This window comes from Otolemur garnettii, unplaced genomic scaffold (genome assembly GCF_000181295.1).
Source record: "Otolemur garnettii isolate 467f Iridium unplaced genomic scaffold, OtoGar3 scaffold00145, whole genome shotgun sequence".
Classification (NCBI taxonomy): domain Eukaryota; kingdom Metazoa; phylum Chordata; class Mammalia; order Primates; family Galagidae; genus Otolemur; species Otolemur garnettii.
The window spans coordinates 1,971,349-1,999,186 of NW_003852540.1; the positions used below are offsets into that span (position 1 = coordinate 1,971,349).

At 53.1% G+C, this 27,838-nt stretch overlaps 2 protein-coding genes across 4 annotated transcripts in view; both read left to right on the top strand.

Annotated features, from left to right (window-relative positions):
• The window catches only part of ATP2A3 (ATPase sarcoplasmic/endoplasmic reticulum Ca2+ transporting 3), a 24,680-nt gene extending 18,235 nt beyond the window's left edge, over positions 1 to 6,445 (top strand). Inside the window, exons 16-20 of the mRNA XM_012810949.2 lie at positions 1,054 to 1,187; positions 1,499 to 1,616; positions 2,072 to 2,189; positions 2,570 to 2,642; positions 5,110 to 6,445. Coding sequence (XP_012666403.1) covers positions 1,054 to 1,187; positions 1,499 to 1,616; positions 2,072 to 2,189; positions 2,570 to 2,642; positions 5,110 to 5,173 — 507 coding nt within the window. The 3' untranslated portion in view covers positions 5,174 to 6,445. The remainder of the gene's footprint in view (positions 1 to 1,053; positions 1,188 to 1,498; positions 1,617 to 2,071; positions 2,190 to 2,569; positions 2,643 to 5,109) is intronic.
• A 2,428-nt stretch (positions 6,446 to 8,873) lies between these two features.
• P2RX1 (purinergic receptor P2X 1) lies at positions 8,874 to 27,711 on the top strand. 3 transcript variants are annotated; one of them, XM_012810924.2, is made up of 14 exons: positions 8,874 to 8,904; positions 11,923 to 11,999; positions 12,143 to 12,290; positions 21,918 to 22,065; positions 22,329 to 22,400; positions 22,796 to 22,865; positions 23,149 to 23,245; positions 23,567 to 23,647; positions 23,871 to 24,012; positions 25,668 to 25,795; positions 26,215 to 26,305; positions 26,692 to 26,757; positions 27,112 to 27,213; positions 27,319 to 27,711. In XM_012810924.2, exons 3-14 carry the CDS (start codon positions 12,154 to 12,156, stop codon positions 27,382 to 27,384), a joined length of 1,200 nt encoding a protein of 399 aa, XP_012666378.1. In that variant the 5' UTR covers positions 8,874 to 8,904; positions 11,923 to 11,999; positions 12,143 to 12,153; the 3' UTR covers positions 27,385 to 27,711. The 3 variants fall into 3 exon arrangements, with proteins under 3 accessions (XP_012666378.1, XP_012666380.1, XP_023374475.1); XM_012810926.2 differs by lacking the exon at positions 8,874 to 8,904 and adding an exon at positions 11,448 to 11,529; XM_023518707.1 differs by lacking the exon at positions 8,874 to 8,904 and having other exon boundaries at positions 11,900 to 11,999; positions 22,377 to 22,400.
• Positions 27,712 to 27,838: the final 127 nt, after the last annotated feature.

Here is a 27,838-nt window from a genome sequence, read left to right on the forward strand (position 1 = left end):
AAAAAAAAAAACAAAGTTGAGGAGAAAAGGAAAACAAATAGAAAAATTAGCTGGGCATGGTGGCTTCTGTAGTTCCAGCTACTTGAGAGGCTGAGGCAGGAGGATCACTTAAACCTGGGCATTTGAGGCTGCTGTGAGCTGTGATGTTGCCACTGCACTCTAGCCTGGGCAACAGAGAGAGATTTTGTCTCAAAAAAGATCTCTGTGTTCAGATTAGACTCCCAAGAACAGATTTACATTATTGGAGAAGTGAGCTTGTTAATGGTTGCAGTTACACTCCTCCCACGAAGTGGAACAGAACAAGACAAGCGCTCCTGAATGTCCTTGGTTGAGCCTCTTACCTCAGCATACTCAGGGAATAAGGTTTATGAGCAGAAAGAAAGCTCTTCCCCAGGGTTAGATGGGCAAAGGCCACTTCCTTTACCTGGCTCTGATAGCATCTTACTAATTACAGAGAAGCTGTGTGTTCAGGCTGTGCCCTGGCCATTCTTTAGTCTGTGTCACAGCAAAAAAGCAGATCTGACAGAGCTCGACTGCAGTGGCAGAAATGGAGTGAGGTGTGAATGGAACGCTAACAGTGAACAGGGCACCTCATCTTCTATCCTGCAAAGTTGAAGTCCATCCAAGCGAGCGTGATTTTGTTGTTTGACTTGTATTTACTTATCCAGTGGTCTCAGTTCATCACCACCCCCACCTCCTGCACCTCAAGGCCCCAGGGCCCCGTGCATCCTCTGGGTAAAACCCCAATTCCCCAGGGAATAGCCCCAGGGCCCCTGCCTAATGCCAGCCATTCTCCCTGTGATCCATCAAACCCCCTGCCCCAGAACAGTCTACCCTTCCCCCCCACCCCGTGCTCATGCTTCTCTTGGTATTGTCAGCCCATCTGGGCTCCTGCCTGGGTGAGCACCCTCCTAGGCTTCCTGGGTCCCCCATGGGAGTGTTTTGCCCACTGGTTGTGCTCAAGTATGGGCCCAGGGCAGGGTGAGCCTTTCCCTCTCCACCCACCAGCCACTCCCTGACCCACTGTCCCTCACCCAATCCCCATGTTCTCAGAGGAACTTCCTTAAGTGCTCCGAAGATAACCCAGTCTTCACTGGTGTCGACTGCGAGGTCTTTGAGTCACGCTTTCCCACCACCATGGCCTTGTCTGTGCTTGTGACCATTGAAATGTGCAACGCTCTCAACAGGTAGGTTAGGTTCAAGTCTGGAGCAGGAGTTGAGGAGTAGGGGCTGAGGCTTAAAGGTGGGATCTGGGGATCCCAGGGGTCCGGGATTGGGGTCCAAGGGTCAGAGGCCCAGAAAGGGATTCTTAGGGTCAGTGGAGGCCAGAATTGGGGCCTCAAGGACAAGGGCTGAGACTAGGCTCTAGAAGAGCCAAGATTCAGTCTGAGGGTTAGAAAAGGGGTCTAAGCCCAGGACAGGCCCCTCCACATGGGGTGAGGGCCCACATCGGGCCCCTGTATCCTGGCCTGAGGTGAACTTCCTGTGCTCTTGGCAGCGTCTCAGAGAACCAATCACTGCTCCGGATGCCGCCCTGGCTGAACCCCTGGCTGCTGGCAGCTGTGGCCATGTCCATGGCGCTGCACTTCCTTATCCTGCTCGTGCCACCCCTGCCCGTGAGTGTCCCTGCCCCGCCCCAACCCCTCCTTCTGGGGAGATAGAGACCACACAGGTCCTGGACATCACAGGTCCTGAGCTGGCCTCTGAGCCTTTCTGGACCCTTCTGCAGTAGAACCACATATAAGACAGGGATGTGTTGTGCTACCTGCAGGAGTCCTCAGACTTGGGGGAAAGAAAAAGTGGAGATTCTTGCTGAGGGGATGCCCCAAGGGAGGGGTGGGAGAGAGGACCATGGTTTTTCCCAGGGCAGCAGCCTAGCACCTCCTGGCAGGAGGGAGGGGTTTTTTTGCGGAGGGCAGGGGCAGGCAGAGGAAATTGGGTGGGGAGAGATCTGGAGTTGGGACCTCAAGGGGCAGCTTAGAAGCCTCACAAGGAATCCGTTGGCGCCTGGGTGTAAGAAGTGGGTGGATAGCTGGGGCAGCCCTTTTATCAGACCTCCCTTCCCCTCCAGCTCATTTTCCAGGTGACCCCACTGAGCGGGCGCCAGTGGGTGGTGGTGCTCCAGATATCCCTGCCTGTCATCCTGCTGGATGAGGCCCTCAAGTACCTGTCCCGGAACCACATGGAAGGTGAGTGGGAGGCCCCAGACCTTCTGGCTGTGCTCCCTGCCGACATCTTGCCTGCCTGGCTGCCTGGCTGCCTGGCTGCCTGGCTATTGCCACTGCTCCGGGGCTGCAGCGGGCACTGTGCAAGGAGCCTCCCTGTCTGTGTAGGGGGAGAAGTGTTTTTGGATCACAAGGTAGAGGGGCTCTGGTGGCTGTGGTCCAAGGTGCCTGCGGGGTCTTAGGCTGCAGAGGTCCGGGGCTCACTGGGCTGCCAATGGGAGCACCACTCAGGCCATGCTGCCTTGCCGTCCTCACCTGCCCCCACTTCCAGCATAGCTGGGATGCTGTGGGCTGCTCTAGGCCTTGGCTTCTGACCCTCCTGCGCCTGGCCCATCTTTATCCAGGCATTCTCAGGACAGTTTCCCAGGCTTGGAGTAGGCAGCCGCTGACCACCTCCGGGACCCCAGACAACACCGGGTTGGCCTCTTTGCTGTCACCTTGTGGGTGGGTAGAGGGGAGGGTTCTTTGTTTCTAGGTTTACAGCACTGGGTCTGCTTCAATGCAGGAGTAGGTGACAGAAGGGTGGTGATCAGGTGGAGAGGAACAGGTTGTGCTCAGAGAGTAGGCAATTCTAAATCTCCGAAGGGCAAGGAAGGCAGGATCATTCTCACTGCCAGAGCTGCTCAGCGAGGGAGGAAGCAGGGACGAGCTCCCGTTCATGGGAATTTGCAAAGAGGCAGTGGCCATGTGGCTGGACTGCCGTGGAGGGACCAGGGTTAGGCCAGTCAGTGGCCAAGGCTGGTGCTTGGACAGCTGGGGTGTTGTCCACCTCTGGCAGGAATGTGTACTGGCCCCAAGAGTGGGAGTTGAGGGTTTGAATAGGTTGCATGCCTGTCATTCCATGGGAACTGAGCAATGGAGCAATGGAGGACTGTCCAGGGAGCAGCCAGACTCATGTGGGGGGCTCATCACCCAAGGGTAGAGGTGGGTGCTCAGCTGAAGGCCTGTTGGAATCCATGGGTGGTACTAGGAGCTGGATTCTGTCCCCTACCTGATTCTTTTCTGGTTTATCCTCTGTGACAACCCTGGGAAATGCAGAGGAGGAAACGGGTTTGATACCACAAACTCTGTCCATGGAGAACTAGAGAAGGCAGCCCGTCTCTGGCCAGAGCACCAAGAAGTCCCCTGGCCGACCTTGACATACTGACCTGCAAAGCCCAGCCTCCTGGTGACACAGCCTGCTCGGTGGCTTCTTCTTTTTTTTTTTTTTTTTTTTTTTGTGGTTTTTGGCCTGGGCTAGGTTTGAACCCACCACCTCCGGCATGTGGGGCCAGCGCCCTAGTCCTTGAGCCACAGGCGCCGCCCTTGGTGGCTTCTTTGTCTTCCTCCAGAGACTTCCTTAGTGGCCACAACTAACAAGAAACTCAGCAAATTTTCTTAAGAAAACTTAAAAGTGACAAAATTCTGCCCATGGCTAAAATTCCTCAAGTCTAGGTCTGGGATGCCTTTCGCCATCAGCTGCAGGATGGTGGCAGTTTCTTGGGCTCATAAGAAGAAGGAGAGGGCCCCTGGCAGGAAGAGGCAGGGGGTGCACTGGGAGGCCATGAGTCCTGCCAGGCTGGGAGTAAGAATGGTTACTTTTTAGAAGATTCAGGGTTAAAGGGGAGGTTGGAAAGGACAGAATTGAACCTGATGGAATAGTGCCGGTGAGCACTGCTGCCAGAGCCCAGAGGGCAGGGCAGAGAGGTGAGGCCCAGAGGGTGGCAAGGGCCTGAATGCCAAGGGAAGGACCCTGGACATTATCTGCAGGGCAGTGGGAGGCACAGGAAGGGTGTAAGCATGGGAGAGACTGTGTGGACCCTGCAGGGCAGGCGGGAGGGTGTAAGACTAAAACAGGGAGGCTGGTTTATGGTGCTGAGCTGGTCTGAGAAGGAGACAAAGTCCCAACCAGGGTGGGCAGGTCCGGCAGTGCCTCCACCTCCACTGTTGATGTGAGATGTTGACCATGGTCCTTTGAAGTTTGACTTGAAAAGTCAGTGCCAGGCTGCTGGGGTGGTGTGGAGCTCACAGGACAAGACAGAAGGCGGGCCACCTGTAGCCACATCTGAGAGGTTTGGGGAACCACCACCTTGGAGGGACCCCAAGGAATGTGCTCTCTAGAAGCCCAGACAGCTCTGCCCAGTTCTACTGCAGTCCCTTGGGCCTCCTAAAGCCAGAGGGGGCGGGGGTGAGAGAGGGGACCCTTTGCATTCCCAAGACAGACTGGTGGCCTTTTAGGGAAGTTTTGCTGAGGCCTGATGCTTGTAGCTCCCTCATGATTTATGAGGGATGTGTCCTGGGGAGAATCATGAATGTGGGTCAGCCCTGGGGGACTGGGGGGTCCTCTTGCCCTGCCTCCTGGCTCTGTCCAGGTGTGGCTGAGTAGCTGTCAGGGGAGGCCTATGGGCTTGGTTGTGGAGGTGGGGGCTGGAGACGCTGAGTGGGACAGACCCAGGAGGTCTTGGGCTTTATTCTGAAGGCTGTCAGGAGCCATGAAAGGAGATCATGGGGCAGGTTGGGGCTTTCACATGATGCCAGGGGCAGAAGGGTAATGGGAGGTAAGACGAGGGCTGGAGGTAGGACGGACAGAGTGAACTGGAGGCCTGGCAGGGGCACTGGAGAAAGATCTACTCCAGGGAGTTGGGTGAAATCAGACCTGGGTGAAGAGGGCTAGGGGGGAGGTTGGTTTCTGGATGTTGTGGTGGATGGTGGTTCCCCAAACTAAAACCTAAGAGGAGAATATTGACTGTGGTAGGTGGGGATATTAGAGACATGTGGCATGAAGGAAGATAAAGGTCGGAAGCAAGGGGGATCACAGGATGGTGGGGCTGTCCCGGGAGAAATGGAGGCTACAAGGAGCCAGCTTGGATGGGCACGTGCATCTTAACATGCTGTTTCCTTCCAGAAGACAAGATGCAAAAGTGAGTGCTGGGAACAGAGTGGATTCTCCAGTGTGTACCTCAGACTGATGGTGCCCGGCATCACCCCACGCCCTTCCCTGCCACCACGCTCACCTACTTGCCTACTGGGCCTGCCGGACACACAATAGGCCTGAAGCCAGAGCCCCTCTCTGCTCAAGTGCACAAGCCCGTCCCAGAGCCTGCTTCTCGATGCTTGGAGGCTGGGCATTTGCTTGATGACTGGTGCCTCTGCAGTGATGGAGGACTCTTGGGGGCCCTTCTTACTGGCTCTGACCTCTCCCTTATTGCCTGGTCTGGGGCCTGTTTGGCTCCAGGGAGGGGATTCTGGAGGGGCCATCTGGGCCCAGCTGTGCACAGCGAGGGTGCCCCCCCCACTCTGTTCTGCTTCCACCCAGTCGGCTCCTGAGAGCTTGAGCCTGTTTCTGTTTATATGTACAGGCCCCAGGGGGGTTGAAGGGTCAGAGAAGGAGACACAAGGCATGAGGAGGAGGGGCAGGGCAAGGATCCCCTTTCCCAGGAGACAAGTTGGCCCCACTGCCTCAGCTCGCTCACTTCCTAGACTCAGGTTTCCCTGACCCATGCAGATAAAGCCTACAGTCTTGCCTGGCCTGCCCAGCAGAGGTTGGATGTGTTGCCCCTGTTCCTTGTGCCTGGCACCCCAGACAACCTCGAGTCCCTGACCACTGTGCCCTCCCTCTCAGCCCAGGGGTTGGCCCGTCGTGATGTCTGCACAGCCCAGTGACTGGTTGCTTTTGGCCTCACTACGTTCCCCCACCCACCCACACACACCCACGAGCCAACAGGAGGTCACTAAGGATGGCTAATTACCACTTCCCTTCCCTACTCCTCGCTGGAGGACACATCTGCGCAGATCCTGTCAGATGCTGGGGAGACAGCATTTGATGGACAGAATTTTTCTCTGAACTCAGCTTTTGTTCCTTTGGCAAAAACTAGGTGTAGCAGAAGACAGTGAGTGAGGACTGTCTGTGTGTCTTTGCCCTTCCTAGAGAGTGTACAAAATGATTGTTTCCTATGTAAACCAAGACTCATATCCTTGTCCTGGTCCCAGAACCAAAAGGCCCCCAGTCTGCCTTGCAGGCAAATGGTCTCCACATTCTGCAGCCCATTCCCCCTGCTCCCTCCCCTCTCTTGCAGGTTCTGGTTGGAGGGGGCTGTCTGCTGCCTCGAGAGATTCCCTCCTGCTTTCCTGAGATGGGGGGAGATTTTAGCAGGGGCAGGGCCCTGTACCCATCTGCTGACATACTGTTTGTTAGAGAAATAAAGATTGTGTGCCTGGGGCAGTGGAGGACCCTCCCGTAATCTGTTCTCCTGGAATGTGTTCCCGCTATTGCTGGCTGCCTGCTGGGCATCTAGCTGTGGCACTGCCACCTGCTCCACCCCCACCCTAGGAAATGCTGGGTGAAGATCTGGGGTTCCCACCTTGCCAGGACCATTCTTTTTGCCTTCAAGACAAGGCTCCAGAGAGGCACTGGCTTTTCTAGAGCCACACCCCAGCGACAGGTGCAGAACCGGGACTTGCCCCTCCCATGGTCAGCTCTAACAGTTTGTGTACAGATTCAAGGCCTTTAATGCATTTTACGATTTGCATGTCACCACTGAGGAAACCTAGGCTGGGAGTGGTCTGTGATTTGACCTGGGCAGGGCTGGTCCTATATTGTGAATCTCAAGGGTCCCTTGCACCCCACATAGGGGCCCCAGCCTGGCTGTTCTGAAGGTCCCACCACTCTCCCTGAGGTTTTTCTCTTGCTGTTTCCCTCGCTTCCCCAAACCAGGATCCCTTTCACCTCTGGTCCTTCTGAGCCCGACTCAAGGCCACCTCTCACCTCCCCATAGCTTCCCTTGATCATGAATGCCCAAGGGCCTCTGTGAGATGAACCTAGCTGCCCAGGTGGCCCTGCCTTCCTGGGAGTAGGGACTCTGGGAGGAAGGAGCTATGTTCCCTGCTTCCCTCATCTCCCTCCCCTGGAAGGTTTGGTGTCTAATCCTTGACCCAGCTGTCCTGGGAAGTTAACTTAGGGCCTGACTCAGGACTAGAGACAGGACTAACTACATGATTGCAGGGCCCATTGCAAAATGAAAACCTGTAGCCCTTTGTTCAAAAAAGTAAGGATTGGCTCGGTGCTTGTGGCTCAAGCAGCTAAGGCACCAGCCACATACACCTGAGCTGAGCTTGGCCCAGGTCCACCAAACAACAGTGACAGGTGCAACCAAAAAAAGGGAAAAAGTAGCCAGGTATTGTGGCAGGTGCCTGTGGTCCCAGCTACTTAGGAGGCAGAGGCAAGAGAATCACTTGAGCCCAGGAGTTGGGCGTTGCTGTGAGCTGTGATGCCACAGCACTCTACCCAGGGCAACAGCTTTGAGGCTCTGTCTCAAAAAAAAAAAAAAAAAAAAAAAAGTAAGGATTGGCTCAGCGCTTGTAGCTCAGCAACTAAGGCACAAGCTACATATACCAGAGCTAGAGGGGCCTGCCAAACAATAACAACTACAACCAGAAAATAGCCGGGCGTTGTGGAGAGCACCTGTAGTCCCAGCTACTTGGGAGGCTGAGGCAAGAGACTCACTTAAACCCAAAAGTTTGAGGTTGCTGTGAGCTGAGATGCCACAGCACTCTACCAAGGATGATAGCTTGAAAAAAAAAAAAAAAAGTAAGGATTACAGCAATAGCAGGACATTAAAACCTGTGCAGAGCCTCTCCCAGCCCAGGCCTGGTATGACTGCACAGGGTGCAGGTCCTTGGAACCAGCTGACATGGAGGAGGCAGGCCCTCAAGGAGTGCCCAGTCCCTTAAGGGCGCACAGCTCACAGCAGGAGCCAGGATGGGCAGGAGGACTTTCCACAGGGTCCATCTGTAAGACCTCGCCGACCACAAAATCCTTTCATACACCACTCCTCCCAGGGCTTCAGCCAGCCCTGTGGACTTTACAGATGAGGTGACCGAGGCCCAGAAGTGGCTATGCCTCACTCAGGGGCCTCTGGGAGTCTGGTGTGTGGCATGGTGGTAGCCAGCCAATATACTGAGCTAAGATGGCCTGGGGGACTCACTGTGAGGCTCCAGCCTTTCTAGCAATGTCGCTTCCAGCCCCACCCGGGGCCTGCCTAGTCTGGCTCCTTTGGGCCCATAGCATGGAGTCCACAGGCCAGCATAGGGCAGCCAAGGTAAACAGAGGTCTCCTCACCTCACAGCTGCTCACTCAGGAGGGAATTCCCCCGGCAAGCCCTGGCATGTCTCACTGCAGCTGCCAAAATGCCCATGGGGCCCCCGCCCCTCCAGAGACCCAACTCTGTGCTCCCCAGGCCCCGCACTCTCCACCCCTCACAGAGGGGGGAGGGACCATGGTGGGGCTGCGTTAGGAGGATTGGAGGCAGGGGGTAAAAAGGGTGATTTCTGTGCATGCAAAGGCCTATAGCCAGGTGTCCATAGCAGCTTTATCCATTATGGGCCCCAGATGTCCCTCAGCAGGCGAAGGATAGACAAGCTGTGGTATGTCCATACAGCAGACTTCTCAACAAGAAGGAGCCACGTGGATGGAGCTTAAATCACTGGGCTGCGGGAGAGAAACCAGACGCAGAACAGAGCTCCCACCGTGTGACTCCACTTGTCTGACGTCCTAGAGGAAGCAGAACAAATCAATAGTGACAAAGCTGACCAGTGATTTCCTGGGGCTGGGGAATGATTGACCACAGAGAGGCAAGAGGGAGTATGAATTTGGGGGGATAGCTCTATGCATTTGTCAAAGCTCATCAAACTGGGTGCCTTGGTAAGTACTTTTTACTGTATGTGAGTTAGACCTCAATAGTTTGATTTAAAAGGGAAAAAAAAAAGGTAGAGCCAGAGAGGTAGGCACATGGCTGCTGGGTGGGCCACAGCACCTCCTAAGTGAGTGCTTGATCTGAAGAGAGGGCCAGGCCACTCCAAGAAGCTTCTTAATCTAGGGCAGCAAAAGGCTGGGTACTGAGGGCCAGTGGCTCAGAGGACAGGGGAGGACCAGGAAGGTGAGGCATCTTGGACACTTGGAAGATCAAGCTGTGAGGTGAAGCCAAGCCGGGGGGGCTACTGCTGCACCTCTAGGGTCCCCTTCCCAGGTGCCGGCCCTCCTCCAGCCTCCCCTGACAGTCTCTGTCCCAGCTAGTGTCTGAGGAGCTATATGGCATTGGGGAAGTCCCTGGGACATGGAGGTAGCCTGAGAATGTATGAGGAGTTGGTCTGAGGTGTGGTCCCTGTACCTTTTGGCCTCTGAGTGGCTAAGGAGACCCATGAGAGCCAGTGCCCACCCGCTCAAGGGCTTGAGCTGGTTTCCAGGCCTGGGCAGTGGCTCCATGATGGGTACCGGCCCCTTCCATGCCACTCAAAGCCGCTAAATTTAGCCAGGCTGGGGAGGCTGTCCTGGGGCCGAGCACTTGGCAGCGGGGCTTTGTCTCCCTACAAGGCCCTGCCCAGTACCCGAGCCGGCCACTGGCCTTTGGGCTTATAAGGCAGAACTAGCGGCTCTCAAGTGCTAGAGTCTTCAAGTGGGCTTGGGGCCAAGGCTCCAGACTTTGGGGAGCCTCTTTCCCAGCTGCCAGTAGACATGGGAACTGCGTGTGTGTGACCTCGGGCCAGATACTCAACTTCCAGAGCCTCAGTTTCCTTATCTGTAAAATGGGGATTCTAGTTACCCCCAGGGTTGTTGTAATGAAAGCCCTGCTGAATTCCAATGTGTGGAACTCTGACCTCTGCCCTGCCAACCCTCACCCCACAACGCCTAGAACCGACACAGGGGTCTGGCCCTGGGGATGCTGCCAGAGTGGGGACCAAAGGCAGGATAGTACAGGCCTTGGATCAGAAAGATGTGTGTTAGAGTCGGTGAATGATACACTGACCCCAACAGCTGACTGACTCACTCTCACAGAATTAGTAGCAGGAAAATGAATTTGAGTCTTTGGGTGTAATTTGGATGTGATAATATCTTCAAATGAGACAGTCCTCCAAGCCAGCATGTTTTCTAGAGGGCCAGGACCAGTGCCCAGGCTATAGCAGAAGCACATGTGTGTGTTCCAAGTCTGCCTGTCCACCAGTCCCTCTGTCTGGTGGCTCAGAGGAGGAGATGCTGGTGGTGTGAAGGGGACAGACATGGACTAGAAAAGGCCTTCCTTTCTTCCTTCCTGTCTCCCTCCCTCCCATTCCTCCTCCCTCATCAAGCACCTGCCACTCTCCAGAATATAGCATGCAGGGTGCATGTCAGGGAGAAAGGCCCAGAGGGACCCAGGAATGGCTCAGACAGTCTCAGCCCCCACCCCATTCCCCATCATAAGCTGCTCAGAGCTTCCTATTCCACAGGGTCAGCTGGGAAAGAGACAGGTCCTTTTGTTTGGGGTCAAGATCAGGCCAAGGTGACATGGCCACTATGGCTTTGGCTCCCACCATCTCTGGTTTTTTCCTTAGAAAAGCCCAGGATGTGCTTCTCCCTCCCTCCCCCTGCTGGGTTGGCGGAGACCTTGTACAGGATGAGGCTGATTTATCTGAGGACGAGGGATTGGCCTGGGTGTTGGGAGGGGGTCGTATGCCTGTCTTCTGTGGGTGACCCCTTGTTGTGGTGGGGAGCAGTTCCGTTCATTCAGCAGGCTGGGATTCCTGTCCTGGCACTGGCTCCCTGCCCAGAGCAATTTCCAGCTAATGGCCAGGAAGAAGACTCCTTTTCAACCCACAGGGTGGGGCACATCCAACTTCGGGGAGGCAGGTGCTGAAAGGGAGGCCCTTGCTTTAAACTTCAACTTTCAGTACCGCCCAGGGTGAGCTTGGGCAACTCATTTCTCCTCTTTGAGCTTCAGTTTCTTCATCTGCAAAATGAGATGTGGGGGCAGGGAGGCCTCTGGCCCTAGAGAACTAACAGGGGACCCCTTGACCACCCCAGCCCCTCAGGGGAGGATAAGGACTGCCAGGGCACTATACCCCACACTCAATAGTGGCCTCAAGTTTTCTGTCCCTTGTTGTTGGTACCTATCCCCTACGGGCCTTGACCTATGAGGAAAGTGCCCTTATCTTCCTGGCTTGACAGATGAGGAAGCAGGCTCCGGGAAGCAGGCAACTCACCATGGCCCACAGCCAAAGAGTGGCAGAGACAGGGACGGCTGAAGCCAGGCTTTCCCAGGTGGGTCTTTGCAGCCCCCAACAGCAACATGTGACAGATGTGGCACATGACTTGTGTGGGCACTTGTCTCCTCTCCCCCTCTGATGGCTGGAAAGGAGGGTCGCAGAAATGACAGCCCAAAGCTAAGGCCAAGAGGGCATGGGCCAGGCGTGGACTCAGAGGGACCGGTAGATGGAGGTGGTTTACAAGAACAGGGGTGGGGCTTCTGCCACGAGTCAGGAAGTGTTGGGGAAGCACTGGACAGCAGAACTGGAGGTGGCCATCCTTCTTCTTTTGCCCTACTCCCTGCGGCCCCCAGGGACTGAGCTGCCAACCAGGGTGGGCTATTGGTGGAGGGTGGTGTGTGGGGATGGGGATGAGTGTTTGGGCTTGGGCAGTGGGCTCCAGTCTGAGGCCACTCCAGATTCCCCAGGCCCTGGCCAGAGCTCTGTCTTGCAAGGTTTGGGGTGGAGAGTGGCCTGGGGGGGGTGCCCAATAGCTTTATCTTTTCTTCTGTGATGGGTGGCTGGTGGTTTCCTGCCAACAGTTCCCTGTTTCCGGAGGCCTAGCAGGGCCCAAGCAGAGCCAGGAGGGGCAGTGGGGCTGGGCTTGGGTGGCCCCACCGGCCCCGCCCCCATCTATCTTTGGGAATTTATTTGTCCACAGGAGCAGCTGGCCTGCAGGCCATTGCCTTCCAGGGGCCAAGAGCTGCTCTGACCACCCAAAGATCCTCTCTTCCCACCCAGGTGCCTCTAGCTGACCTCTGACAGCAGCCGCACTCGCCCTGCCCTGCTCTTGCTAAGGGGCTGGGAAGGTCCTGGAAGCTCTGCTGTCCACCTGGGTCACCCTGAGAGCAGGGGCCACACAGGGGCTCAGTTCTGTGCCCCAGCTGGACCCACCATGGCACGGCGGCTCCAGGAGGAGGTGGCCGCCTTCTTCTTCGAGTATGACACTCCCCGAATGGTGCTTGTGCGCAACAAGAAGGTGGGCGTTGTCTTCCGACTGATCCAGCTCGTGGTTCTGGTCTACGTCATTGGGTGAGTCTGGCCTCCAGGCTCTGGGGTGCCTCCCTTCACGCCAAGGGTCCCCTCTTTCTTTCCATCCATTGGAAGGCCTTCCCAACAAGCTTCTGTGCTATACGAAAGGACTAGAAAACCCTGGTAATTCACTGTTGAGATGGGGTCATAGGGCAAAGGGGAAGGAAGGAACCCGCTCAGTGTTAATGGCCCTTTCAAGTGGTAAGAGGCCTTTGGAGCCAGGACCCCACGGACCCCAGCCTCTGAGTCCTTCTACTTGTGACCTCCCGCCAAACTGGGCTGCTACCAACAGACAGAGGCTGGAGAGGGACAGGCACCTTCCCTGCCTAAATGAGGGACATCCTGGAATGTTTGAGTTCCAGGAGCAGAGAACTCCTCAATTTCTCAACACCTGGTGTCTTATATGGGTGGCACGTCAGGTAGGGGATGGAGATTACGTCTGGTCCCATGGATGACAATTCTTTCCTTGACTTGTCTCACTGTGCCAGGAGTACAGAGTCAGAAGCAGGGAGGGACTCCTGTGGTCTGGCTATCCTGGGGACTATGCCAAGGCCATTTTCCTGAAATCAGTCTGGCTATCCCTGGTAGGGTCTTACACACGTGAGTGTGCTGGTGTGGCCACATAGGTGTGTGTCATGTATGTCCTACCCAGAGCTCTGTGTCCATACACATGTCCTCATGTGTCTGGGTATGTGCCCAATTGGTGTAGCTGCTGGGTATGTCCCTGGGCCTAGGTGCCTACGTGTGTATGTGTGCATGTAGCTGTGTCCATGCCTGCCTGTGTCTGAGCTGCTGGGTGCCTGATGCATGTCCCCTGTGTGAGGTGCATCATGTTCACGCACAGTGACTCTGAAAAGGGCTCCTGGAGGCCCAGAAGGGCACCTGGCAGCCCCAGCCAGAGTTTTCTGTGTGATTCTGAGGGCTGTGTCCCTCTGGTCTCCAAGTCCCCATTTTTTGCTGTGGCTTCAAACCAGGACTACTAAATGGAGCCATGGATAGTGTGAGCCGGGCCCAAACAATGGTCCCCGGGAACTCCTGGCATCCCAAAGAGCCTTCCCTCTGCCCCTGGCATCCTCCAAAGCCTCAGAGCTGGTTGGGTAGAGCTGGGGCCAGGACAGCCTCCGTCTGTTTCCCAAACCAATTTGACATCTGTGATGTTGGTTGAGCTTGGGAGGGAAACTGAAGCCCAGAGAGGAACAGTGGGGTTTACAAGTCCCTGGCAAGTCAGCTGTAAATCTAGGGTTAGAAGTGGGGTCTCCTGAACCCTGGGCCTCTGCTCGAGTCTTCTGAACCCTGAGTCTCTGCTCAGCCCTCTCTCTCCCACCATCTCAAGAGTTTTAGGAAGCCTTTCCAATGGGAGTGCTGATGGGATGGCAGGCACAGGGTGGGCCTGAAAGTCCACCATGAGCTTCACTCCTGATCCTTGAGACAAGAGAGATGTTGTCCACTCAGGCTCAGCCTCCCTTAAAGGGACTGGGAGAATGTTGCCTCACTCTGCCCCGCATGGTTCCTGTTTCTGCTGTCAGACCATCAGCTGTGAGCAGCATCAGGGCCCTCTTATATGTTGGTCACAGTACCAGAGTGGAAGGGACATCTCCCCAGCAGCTGCAGCTGCAACTGAAGCTGCCACCCAGCCCTGAACACATACCTCCAGTGACTGGGACCTCATTACCTTTCTCATCCCCTTCTTTCCTACTGAGACAGTCTGATGAGCTCCCAGGTGGATGTGGCCATTCTCAGTGTCAGTGGGGCTCTGAGGCACAGTGCTTCAGCAGGGATCTCACAGCTAGTAAAAGGCTAAGCAGGAGTTGAACCCGGCTGCATCAGCATGGCTTCAAAGTCAGCCTTGATATTCTGGAAAAACATCTCCAGAGAGGGGCACTGACCTGCCAGAGTCACCAGCAGAGAGGGAAGGCATGGTGTCCCAATGGGACCACCCCAGCTACACCACAAGCCCAGTCTCCCGGCTCACGCTTGGGCTGCGGCTTCTGCTGTCTCTGGTGCCCCCATCTGGCCGCTTCCCAGTGCTGCACTAACCCCTCAGCTGGAAGCCTGCAACTGCAGACCAAAACTCAGCACAGCCTGGACTTGATCTCAGCATCTCAGGCCTCAATTTCCCAACTGTTCTTTCATCGGTTATGGATTGGAGTGGGCCTCTCTAAAGACCCTGAACACAGATCAGCAGTTTTCTCTTTCCTGAAGAGAGCTTGGCTTTAAGTTCCCTCTCCTTTCCCAGATATCTGTCTAAATGTCTGGTCCCGTGAGCATTGTAGAGGGACAGAACGGAGAGAGAGGAGAGCAGACAGAACCCTGGGCCCTGTCCAAAGACAGGACGAAGCCCAGGCGGAGGATGAGTAGACACAGAAACAAAACTGGACAGAGGGCCAAACAAGGGAGCACAGAAACTCAGATGAAGGGACAGAGGCCCTGGGTCCTAGAGGTGGAGAGAGAGTTACTGGGATAGAGGCAGAGAGACTGAGATGCCAAGAACCTAACCAGACTTTGAGGAGGGAAACGGAGGCTGGGGCGGTCCATTGGTCCTGGGCAAGTGCAAGGAGCAAGTGGGCCTGAGCCTCTAGAAAACTGAGCTAAGAAAGATGATGCTTTTTTCTTTTTTCTAAGAGATGGAGTATCACTCTGTCACCCAGGCTAGAGTGCCAAGGCATCAGCCTAGCTCACTGCAACCTCAAACTTTTGGGTTCAATCGATTATTCTGCCTCAGCCTTATGAGTGGTTGGGAGTAGCTGGGACTACAGGTAGTCACCACCACACCCAATGAATTTTTTCTTTTTAGTAGAGACTCTTGCTCAGGCTAGTCTTGAATTCCTGAGCTCAAACAATCCTTCTGCCTCAGCCTCCCAGAGTAGCTGGGAATACAGGTTCCTGACGTGAAGCCCAGCTAATTCTATTTTTAGTAGAGACAAGGTCTCACTCTGCTGAGGCTGGGCTTAAATTCCTGAGCTCAAGCAATCCTCCTGCCTCGGCCTCCCAGAGTGCTAAGATTACAGGCGTGAGCCACACTGCTCTTTTGGCTCCCTTTAAGATGATCTCACTGTTAGAGCTGTCCTCTAGAAGGTGAGGAGCTCTCTGTCCATGAAGTTGTGTGGGCAATGAGCTGTCATCTATGAACCAGCAGGCCCATGTTAGGGGTGTGCTGGGCCATCCTGATTGGGGGGGCCTTGGTTGGGGTTGGAGAGGGGTGATCTAGATGCATCACTTAGGAGGGTCCTCGGGGATGTGGAAATGTTGCTTGGGTAGAGGAACCTTCTCGGAAGAGGTGACCAGCCATGGGCCAGTGCCTGGGGATTTAGGCAAGGCAGATCTGCTCTCAACCTTTCTGGGCCTCATCTCACCTCAGTCCTCACTCATCCCCTGCATCTCCACACAGAGCTCTTTTGTTGTTGTTGTTGTTGTTGTTGCAGTTTGACTGGAGCCAGGTTTGAACCCACAACCCTCGGTATATGGGGCCAGCACACTACCCACTGAGCCACAGCTGCCACCCCTTTTCTTTGAGATAGAGTCTCGCGATATCGCCCTTGGTAGAATGCCGTGACATCACAGTTCACAGCAACCTCAAACTCTTGGGCTTAAGTGATTCTCTTGCCTCAGTCTTCCAAGTCGCTGGGACTACAGACACTTGCCACAGTGCCTAGCTATTTTTTGTTGCAGTTGTTTAGCTGACCCAAGCCAGATTCAAAGCCACCACCCTCAGTGTAGGTGGCTGGCGGCATAACCACTGTGTTACGGTCGCCAAACCCCACACAGAGCTGTTGAAATCACATGTTCTGAGATCTCCAAGTGGATCATGAAGCCCCTTTATCAGTGATAAGGATAAATACAAATTATCTCTGGGAAAAATACATGAGGAGCACCATCTTTGTGTCCAGGGATGTACCAGGGGACAGAGGCAGGACTCAGGGTGGGTAGAGGGAGAGCTGAGGATGAGTTAGCCAGAATGTCTTGGGTTCCCATGTCCACAACCCAGTCCAACAGGATTTAAAGGAACTGTGGGGATATTGACAGGTTTATCTGAGAAATCAATGTGGGCCTCAAGCCTGGCTGGACGCTGCAGGATAAAGGCACAGGAGGAGGAAGATCTGTGGGGAGATAAGGAATTCAGGTCGGTCCACTTGGGGTTCTCAGATGAAGCTATCTAGGATCAGGCTCCTCATCTTGTTCTGTGCTTTGTGAGGGCTTTGCACATTCTCTGTGTTCATAGTGGCAAAATGGCCACCAGCAACTCCAAGCTAACATCTCACCAACTGAGCCATCCTCCTGGCGCAAGTCACTTCCTTCTCCAGAGTTCCAGCAAAAGCCCCCATCCAACTCTTACCAGCTGGGTCAGGTCATGTGATCAGCCTAGAACCGATCACTGTAGCCAAGGAAATGGAATGCCCTGATTGGAGGAGGCAATTGGAATGTGCCCATTCCTGGTTCAGTGGCCCCTGCTTAGAAGCAGAGTGTAAACAAAAGTGCTAGAAAAAGAGTCACTAGGAGTAGGCTGAAGGAAGCAAAAAAAGAGCCCAAGTGAGAGGATGTGGAGGGGTGAGCAGGGCCACTGGTGTTTGTGGGGCGGAGGAACATGGAATTTCTCTTGCTAGCAGTGGGGAGCCATGGACAACATCTATAGGGGAGAGACTGGGGCAGGCAGGGATTGGGGTGCAGGCCAGAGGCAGGACAGCTGTGAAGGGGCAGCAATCATAGGAAGAGAGAATGAGGCTGTACCTGAGAGAGAGAGGCAATGATGACAGATGTCATCATCCTGCACCCTGAGGTGGCCACTGATCAGCTCTGTCCATCATTGGCACTCGGGGACATGCACCCAGCATGGCCAGAATTTCTGACTCCTCAGGAGAAGTGGTAAACTGGAATTTATGCATGAAAGAAACCTCTCAGTTTTTAGAGGTTGGTGACTCATTCAAAGAATTTTAAACACATACTCTTGGCTTGACTTGTCTGCAGGTTACATGTTTATTAACCTCTGAGCCCCCAATGTGGGCTCCACTTCTGAGCTTAGGTCCCTCCCATGCCTGGAGTCTAGTCTTGCCCTTACCCAAGGCTATCCAACAGCCTATGCCTCATAAAGACGACTCATGCCTATGGCCTCTATGGCCCAGCAGCCACTTGACTTGTCCTCTCAGCTCTATGCTAGAGCTGCCCTCAGCACCTGCCCCAGCTCTTCCCTCTACTCAGCCTCCCCACATCTAGCCCCTCTGGGTCCTTTGATGAAAGCCAGGGGAGGATAGGAAGGACTGAGGGACCCAAAGGACTGGGCATGATGGGAAGGGTGGGGGTAAAGATGATGCCTAAGCATTGAGCCTGGGTGATGAGGTAGGGACAGCACTGTCCTCCATGATGAGGACCCAGAGGAGCAAGTTCTAAGGGGAGATGAGTTTAGGTTGCTTTAGCTGAATTCTTGTTTGTATAGTGGTTAGAACTCTGCGTTGAGATAGATTTCATCTACCATAATAGTCATTACTCTCAAAAAAAATACAACTTTGTGGTTTTTAGTATATTCACAAAGTTATGCAACATCACCACTATCTAATTCCAGAACATTTTCATTATTCCAGAAAGAAACTATCGACCCCTTAGCAATCACTCTCCCTCCCATTTTCCTTTTCACAGTCTACTTAGCTTGTTCTGAGAATTTCATACAAATAGAATCATACAATATGTGGTATTTTGTGACTTGTTTCTTTTGCCTACTATAATGTTTTCAAGGCTTGTCCATTTTGGTTGGTTTTAACCTGTATCAGTACTTCATTACTTTTATGCTTATTTGTTTTTAGAGACAGGATTTCTCTTTGTCACCCAGGCTAGAGTACAGTGTACTCACTGTAACCTTGAACTTCAGGGCTCAAGCAATCCTCTGGCCTTAACCTTCCAAGTAGCTAGGACTACAAATGAGTGCCACCACACCCAGCTAATTTTTTAAAATGTTACAGAGATGGGATCTTGATAACCTTGTTCAGGCTGGTCTCAAACTTCTTGCCTCAAGCAATTCTCCTGCCTCAGCCTGCCAAAGTGCTGAGATTACACACATGAGCCACCACATCCAGCCTTCATTACTTTTTATAGCTAACTAATATTCCATTGTATAGATAGATCACTTTTTTTTTTTTTAGATATTTATTTATCTTTTTTGGAGATAGAGCCTCAAGCTGTCCCCCTGGGTAGAGCACCGTGGCATCACAGCTCACAGCAAACTCCAACTCCTGGGCTCAAGCGAGTCTCCTGCCTCAGCCTCCCAAGTAGCTGGGACCACAGGCACCCGCCACAACGCCTGGCTATTTTTTGGTAGCAGCCGTCATTGTTGTTTTTGGCGGGCCCAGGCTGTATTTGAACCCGCCACCTTAGGTGTATGCGGCTGGCGCCTTAGCCACTTGAGCCACAGGCGCCGAGCCAGATCATTTTTTTTTTTTAAGACAAAGTCTCAATTTTTTGCCCTCAGGAGAGTGCAACATAGCTCACAGGGATCATAGCTCACAGCAACCACAAATTCTTGGGCTCAAGCAATCCTCTTCTTGTCTCAGTCGCAATGCCTGGCTAGTTTTAGAGACAGGGTGTCACTCTTGCTCAGGTTGGTCTTGAACTCCTGAACTCAGGCAATCCACCCACCTCCGCCTCCCAGAGTGCTAGGATTACAAGTGTGAGCCACTGCACACAGCCTAGATCACACTTTGTTTAGCCACTCATCAGCTGATGGACATTCAGGTTGTTTCTACTTCTTGGCTCTTATGAATAATGCTGCCACGAATATTTGTGTGCAAGTTTTGTACGAATATAAGTTTTTATTTCTCTTGGGTTTATACCTGCAAGTGGAATTGCTGGGCTAATGAAATTCCGTGCTTAACTTTGAGGAACTTCAGGACTGTTTCTAAAAGGGTCTATTTGAGCTTGAGGTACCTGTGAGATGTCTGAGGTCAGGGGGAGGGAAGATGCAAGTCTCCAAACAGAGATGCAGACATTTATATACAGATGGTCCCTGACTTGCATGGTTCAACTTAACAATTTCTCAACTTTATGATGAGTTGGTCATAAGTTGAGGGGAAACTAGATTTATGAAGCTCTGACTTGCAATTTTTTGACTTTATGATGGATTTATTGGATATTAAATACATTTTTGACTTATAGTGGGTTTATTGAGATGTAGTCTCATTGTAAGCTAGGGAACATCTGGGTAAGTTCCCTGAGTGCAGGATTTTATTTGTTCACTTCTGTATTTTTAGTGACTAGACCAAGCTTGGCATATAATAGAGGTTTGATAAATACATATTTGTTGAATGACTAAATGAACATGTTGGATTGAATCTCAGGCAAGAGTGAGTGACAGTTTATTTGGGGTTCTGTCTGGGCCATGAGTGCAAGCCAGGTGACTGGGGCAGATTGCCACTGAGAGAGGAATTAGGGCAGCAGTACCAGAGACTTAAAAATAGGAGAGTTTAGTTATTAGATGTCTATTGTGTGCCAGGCATTGTGCTAATTTCTTTAAAGAAAACTCATAGAAACTTCTCCCACTCAATTACCTAGATGTTTTTTTTTCCCCTGGAGCCCAGGACTGAGAATATAGTAGGGCCTTGCTAATTATTTAGTGAGCAGTGTCTTGGAGTAAAACAGAGGCCATCATCTCTGTTTTACTGAGCAAACTAGGGCTCAGAGAAGTTTAGTGTCTACCCTGAAGCTGCACTAATTTTGCACGAGTGCAAAGGCATGAGCCACCATGCCCAAGCTGGGGAGCGGCAGGGCTTATACCTGACCTTCAGCCTCTCCACCATGTGCCCTCTTCCACAAAGGGCCAGAGGAAAAGAGAGTCCCAGGACAGGGCATTGCTGAGAACCAGGTGGAAAGCCTGGGAAAGATTATTTCTGAAAGGGGAGTAACTTCTGAAGATGCCAGTGTCTTTGCCATTGGGACCCCTTGGTGGCCTTCCTGAGTGGTGACAAAGCCAGGTTACAAAGTGTGTTTTAGGAGGAGTGAGCCTGGCACCATAGTCATTCTACCATTACCAGAACCCTTTGACCCTCAAGACAGGCATCCCCAGGGGTAGACACAGCCTGGAAACTTTAGGCAGCCCTTACACAGAGCCTTCTGCTTGCCATCTGTGCTCTGGCTCCTAGGAGACACATTGAAGCCAGTGCTTCCACTAAGCAGTGGAAGAGGGCAGAGCCCTGGGCACCTCAAGCCCAGGGGATCTGCCTCCAGGAAGGCCTCAGATTCTTGGAAGGCACATTCCCCCAAGCCTCAGTTTCCCCAACTATGTTATGAGTTGTTACTGGGCAAAGAGAGAAATGCTGCTAGGATGTTACGTGCCAAGAGGGAGGGAAGTGGTGTCTCCTACAAAGGGCTTCAAGAATATGAAGCAGCTCTCCCAACCCCCCTGCAACTGCTTCTTCAAACTTGGCCACAGAGCCAAAAGTCTTCCTGGAAGAAGGGACCTAAGGAGCGTGGAGGGAAGGGTGATGTCATGACGCTTCACTGGAAATGATGTGGATGTGGCAAGCTCTGGATACTGAGAATCAAGAGCATTTATCATGCCTCACCTGTTGCTATCTGGGACCAGCAGGGGACAGGGCCCATCCATAAACCCATCCCTGTTACCAGGAGGATGGAACAGTGATTGGTAAGTCTTAGTCATCTGTCTACCACTAGGACTAAGAAGGAGGCTAGTCCATCAAACCTCCCAGACAGGAAGTGTAGAACTCAAGGAATGGGAAATTTGAATTCTGGGAAAGGAAGGCCAGAATTTCCCAAGAGAGATCTCTAACCTGAGCCACTTCCATAGGGGACTCAACTGTGGGCCTGGATGCTGAATAATAATAATAATAACTAATATCTATACAACACTTACTTGTTCTAAGTGTTTTTCCAGGCATTCACTCATTTAACCACTACCATCACCACTACTACAAGTACTATTGTTACTCCCATTTTACAGAGGAGAAAACTGAGGCAGACTGGGTACAGTGGCTCACACCTGTAATCCTAGCACTCTGAGGCAGAATGATCACTTGAATTCAGGAGTTCAAGACCTGGGCAAGAATGAGACCCTGTCTCTACTAAAAATAGAAAAATTAGCCAGACATTGTGGCAGGTGCCTGGAGTCCCAGCTACTTGGGAGGCTGAGGCAGGACGATTGCCCTAAGCCCCGGAGTTCTAGGTTGCTCTGAGCTAGACTATGGCAGGGAGGATTTAATAGCCTTCCCCAAATCACACAGCCAGTGGCCAATGAATAGGGGAGCTTAGTTTCAGATCAGAGCTGCTGGGCACCAAAGGTCAGACTCTTAGCCCGCATCCTCTTGGTGGGTGCTGTTTCTTGGTGGAGAACCTCAGGAAGCAAAGAGCTCCCTGAGAAGGAGGATTGGGGTCTAAGAGGCTTGGTCTCCAGGTCCCAGAAAACTGCTCTTGGAAAAGCTTCTGAAAGCATCTCAGTCTCCTCCTTCCCCAGAATTAGTAGACTGCAGGCACAGGCCAGCAGGGGGCAGCAGGTGAGGCTGTCCTGCCTCCTGGCCAAGACTTAGATCAGGAGCAGCAAGTGGCTCAGAGACACACCAGGGAGAGCAAGAAGTCCATGACATGCTGGGCTAGGGCCAGAACCACAACTCCCTGTGGCCCTCTGTCCCCCAGGTGGGTGTTTGTCTATGAGAAGGGCTACCAGACGTCAAGCGGCCTCATCAGCAGTGTGTCTGTGAAGCTCAAGGGCCTGGCTGTGACCCAGCTCCCGGGCCTCGGCCCCCAGGTCTGGGATGTGGCAGACTACGTCTTCCCAGCCCAGGTGAGCACCTTCTACTCACAGGGCCTGGCTCAGAGCTGGGTGGGGCTGTGTCCCACCTTCCCGTGGGACCAGTCCTGTTCCCATCACTCTCTGGACCTGTTTTTCTGACTGAACCAGTGGCAGAAGCAGCCTGGTAACATCACCCCACTTTGACATCATGGGTGTAGAGGCTGCTGGGTGTTGTGGGGGCTCTGAGGGGCCTGTTGCGCCAGTGTGTGGGTTCCCAGCTCCCAACTCTGCCCCACCCTCCCCTTCCCTTTCAGGGGGACAGCTCCTTCGTGGTCATGACCAACTTCATTATGACCCCAAAGCAGGTACAAGGCTACTGCGCAGAGGTGAGGACTTCTGCCCACTCTCCTTCTTAGATCCATATGAAAAAATGCCATGAAGAGGAGGTCCCCTTGGGCATTGAAGGTGAAGCTGGACAGGCTTCCTGCAGGGGCCCCACTGGTAGAATTTAGGGCCTAGCTTAACACCAAGTAACTGTCAACCCTGATGGTGCTGAATCTTCCCTCCCAGTGGGGTACCAACCTCATCCCCCAACTTCCCACCCATGGCCATGGGCAGCTGGGCATGAGGAGTGCTCAGGAAAGCAGTGTGGGCAGAACCCAAGAGGAAAGGGATCTGAAACTGTCCCATGCCCTCCCTGGGGCCCTGAGGATGTGGGAGGGGGGATCCTCTCAGGACCTCACACAGTGGTCCTGGGGCCAGTAGCTTTCCCCTCCCCCAGCACCCGGAAGGGGGTCTGTGCAGGGATGACAGTGGCTGCACCCCTGGGAAGGCAGAAAGGAAGGCCCAAGGTAAGGCAGCCTCCTGTCCTCTCCACAGCCCCTCAGCTCCAGGCCCTGCTGTCCTACTGGCCCATCCTGGCACTGACCTGCCTTTTACAACACTCCTCCTGCCAAGTTGTCCTTCTCTAGGGAACTCCTGCCACCCTGGGTTGGTCAGCCTTATCCTGGGTCCAGTCACATTTCTGTCCTCCAGCTCCTCTTAGATAGTCTCTTACTGGGGCATCCTGGAAGAGGAGCGTCCTCTACACCCCTGGCTTGGGGTGGGCACCCAGGGCTTTCTCCCTCATTCTAGGCATCCGCACGGGCAAGTGTGTGCCCTTCAATGACACTGTGAAGACATGTGAGATCTTTGGCTGGTGCCCCGTGGAAGTGGATGACAATATTCCACGGTAACATCGTGTCCTTCCAGGGAGCTAGGAACAGGATCCCCAGTCCAGAAAGGGATCTGATCTGGAAAGGATGTGTGTCCCCTTTCTCTGACCCCATCTTCATCCTATCCATATGGCTCAGGCCAAGGATCACCCCGGTCCCTGATCAGAGGCTGTGAGCCTACCATTACAGCACACCACCTCACCACCATCCAAGGCTGCAGGAGGATCCTACGTGCTCTCACTACCCCCAGCCCCCACCATCCCCACCATCCCCACCATGCATGGCACACATAGGGAAACTCCTGGGAAGGGGTAGTGAGTGAGTGTTGTCTCCTCCAGCCCTGCCCTTCTTCGAGAGGCCGAGAACTTCACTCTCTTCATTAAGAACAGCATCAGTTTTCCACGCTTCAAGGTCAACAGGTCCGTGGGAAATGTGGGCAGAAATGCAGGCAGCTCCCAATGCTGCTCCAGCTGGTTTCAAATGTCTCTGGCTCCTTCTGTTCCTGCTGGTTTCTCTCTGGAGGCAGAAACCTGGACTGGGTCCCTGGGGTGGGCTACTGAAGAACAGGGTTTTCTGGAGCCCATGAGGGATCACCAGAGCTTGGGGGCACATTGCTGCTGCCAATATCCTCCATCCCCATAGGCGCAACCTGGTGGAGGAGGTAGATGCCGCCTACATGAAGACCTGCCTCTATCACAAGACCCTGCACCCACTGTGCCCTGTCTTTAAACTTGGCTACGTGGTGCAAGAGTCAGGCCAGAATTTTGGCACCTTGGCTGAGAAGGTATGGGGGATGGTGCCAGGCAAGTGGGGAGGGCTGGGCCCTAGGATCATAATAAGACTTTTCAGGCCCAGTTAATCCTCCCAAGCTTCCCTGGTGTGGGCTGAGTATATGTCCAGGTCTGTCCCTAATACTGGGGCCCCTGGGAGGGTCAGATCTGGCATGGACCTGGTACAAAGGAGGTGCCCAGAATGAATGGGTGTGGGCAGACATCGGTACCTGTATGTTTGCTGATGTCCTGCTATTTAAAAAATATTAGATAAAAGCAACTTGAATCCTGTGCCCTGAGATTCACACAGTCACCTAGGGTTTCAAGAGAAGCAATACCTTGTAACGAGCACAGTCCAGGCTGGTTGGGTTCAAATCCCAGCTCTGCCCTAATGAGCAGCTTGAACTCAGATGAGTGTCATAACTGCAGTGTATCTGAGCTTTTGCACTCATCAAGTGAGGACAACAATAATGCCAGTCTCACGGAGTTTTCTGGAGGATCAAGTGAGTTCATAACTGTGACTACACTTCAGTACTGCCTAGCAGGTGGCAAACCTATGTAACCTGTTCCCACATGTTCCTTATTATCCCTACTCTTGCAGCTGCCTATCTAGGGATGGAAATAATTCCTTTTCTGAGACGTTACCAAAGAAAAAAAACAACCCCCCCCACCATAATTTGTCTATAGCAAAGGTCAGCAAACTTTTTCTTTCAAGAATCAGTAAATATTTTCAGCTTTGCAGGCTGTATGGTCTCTGCGCCAACTACCCAAGTCAGCTGTTGCAGGAAGCAGCCACAGATGATCTGTGAACAAGGGACGTGGCCAGATTCCATTCACGGGCTCCAGTTGGGTGCTCCTGGAGGGGGGTTTCAAAGTTGGCTGACCCCTGAAAAGGGGTTACATCACAGCAACACATATGACCTAAAAGCTGCACATTAGATCCCCCTGTTTCTAAAGATCTCCTTGCCAGCCCCCTCTGGAAATATCTTAGTACCAAGTTGCCCAGCTTCCTGCCTCCTTCTCTGAGCACCTCCCAACTCTTCTGTTGCTCAGCTCTCCCCCATCTGTCCCAGAGGAGCTTCTCTTCCTCAAGTGTTCTCTTCCCAATCTGCATTTACTCTTTCATTTAACAGCTATTTACTTGTTTGCCTCCCACATTGTGACTTATGGTAGGAACCCAGGAGTCAGTTACAAGTGAGACAGATAGCTCTATCCTTCTAGAGCTTATAGTTTTGGAGGAGATGGCTTAATAAATGACCACACAAAATAAACATGGGATTGATTACAAAGTGACAAATGTTCTAAAAGAAAACATACAGTTATTCCCACAACAGCAGGGAATAATAAAGATTTTAGATTGGGGGTGGTTCTCAGGGAAGGATGAGAAAAAGCCAGTCTATGGAAAACAAGGAAGAGGAAAACAGCATGTGCAAAGGCCCTGAGGTAGGAAGAACTTATATTCTAGAAATGGTCAGAGAACTGGAGTGTAGAGTGTGATGAGAGGGTGGTGAGGCCAGAGAGGGTGACAGGACCTCTACCCCAAAGCAGAGTCTCAGTGTCCTTTCTCAAACAAAAATATTCCCTTTTCGAGACCATCCTAGAACCAGATATAAGACAGGAGTTTCTTGATTCTGAAATCCCAGATCTTAAATGCCTGTGTTTCTGGTAGGGTGGGGTGGTCGGCATCACCATCGACTGGGACTGTGACCTGGATTGGCATGTACGACACTGCAAACCTATCTACGAATTTCATGGGCTGTATGAGGAGAAAAGTCTGTCTCAAGGCTTCAACTTCAGGTGCCTGCCAGGCCCCCTCCAACATATCCTTATTTGTGATCCTGTGGGATTTTCTACTTTTAGAACCCCATGGGGCTGAGCAAATGTCCCCAGAGGGGAGCAGAGGACCTTGGGCAGCTCCTATTCTGTCCAAATGGCTAAACAGGAAACCAAAAGGGAGAAATACCTTGGAGGCCTGAATCCCCTACCCCTGGGTCTCAGATGCATTGAGGCCCACCTGTCTGGGACTAGCTGGGGAAATTGCTGAGATCTGGAACTGGGGCAAGGGTACAGCATTCCTGGAATCAGAGCTGGGAGCCTGCCTGGGGTTGGGATGGGCTGTATCTACAGACCTCTAAGGTTCCTGCATCTTTGATGCTCTGAGGCCAGCCCCACAAAAGTTCTCCATCAGCCTCCTTCCACCTCATCCCTTCTCCAAGGTTTGCCAGGCACTTCGCAGAGAATGGGACCAACTACCGTCACCTCTTCAAAGTGTTTGGGATTCGCTTTGACATCCTGGTGGATGGCAAGGTGAGTGTTCAGTGTGAGGGGGCTGGCAGTTGAGACATGTTCTCTGTTCCTGTGAATGCCTTTGGGTGTCTGCAGTTATGGATGACAGGTGGGTTCATGCTAATAATAAGTGGGGCTTGGGGGATATTGAGGGCACAGCTTCACAGCCTATGACTGTGCCTTCCCAACAATTCTCTGGGTCCAGGGAGGCAGAGCCAAGGTCACAATGTCAAAACCCAGGTCTTCTGACTGGCAGCTGGTTACCTGTGTACAGTCAGAGCCCTGGGCAGCAGGCAGTGGGGAAGGTCATAGCCAAGGAGTAGGGAAGCCCCTTGTCTCAGGGTTGGCCTTTCCCAGCCTGGTCCCTTCTAACTATTGACCCTTCTCTCCCTGGGTCCTCCCACCAGGCCGGAAAGTTTGATATCATCCCCACAATGACCACCATTGGCTCTGGGATTGGCATTTTTGGGGTGGTAAGTGTTTGGGTCATCAGGTCACTGTGCTGAGGTCAGCCCCTCCTCTTCACCGCTCAGCAGCAACAAGCCCCTCACCCTAAAACTTGATGCTGTCTATTCATTGAGCCAGCAGCTGGCCAGCCCACCACCCTGGATCCACCAGAGCAGGGCAGGACAGATATGGGGTGTGGCTGTATTGGTGCCCTGAGGGTCCTGCAGTGCCTCATCCCATCCCTCCCACTACAACATTGAGCTCTAGAAAGGAAGCTTCAGCCAGGGCAACTCTGTGAGCAGAAACTGAGGAGGGATGTAGAAGGCTCTGTACCTGCCCCCTGACTCCCATGCTCTACCCGCACCCCTCCTTGCCCCCAGGCCACAGTTCTCTGTGACCTGCTGCTGCTCCACATCCTGCCCAAGAGGCACTACTATAAGCAGAAGAAGTTCAAATACGCGGAGGACATGGGACCAGGCGCGGTAAGAGAGCCCTGAGTGGGGTTTTTCAAAGGCCTCCAGCTTGTGGGTTTTGTGGGGCAGCTGCTTCCCCAGGGCTGACTTGCATTCCCCCCACTGCATACACAGGGTGAGCGAGACCCCGCGGCCACTAGCTCCACTCTGGGCCTGCAGGAGAACATGAAGACATCCTGACCTTCAGCCCCGGCTCCTGGCCGGACTCAGCGTGAGGCTTCAGGCTGGAGCCCATCCTGGAGCCCAGGAAGTCTTCAGCCCTCTCAGCCAGGCAGATAACAGTTTATTGGCAGTTCATGGTGGATGGACCCTAGGAGAGATCTGTGCAATTCTGGGCTCTGACTTCAGCCACACTCCAGGGGATCCCCCAGGCTCAGCCGCTTCTGGTTGGGAAGGGTCCCACACACACCTGTACCCTGGCTTTGTGCTTCTCTTTGGGCCCTCATTATCCATCCACTGCCTCAGTTTCCCAATCTATGCTCTCCAATGTGGCAGCCACTAGCCACAGGCGACTATTTAAATTTAATTTAAATAAAATTGAATAAAATAAAAAAAATTAGTTCCTCAGTGGAACTAACCACATTTCAACTGCATGGTGGCTAGTGGCTGCCAAGCAGGACAGCAGAGAACACAT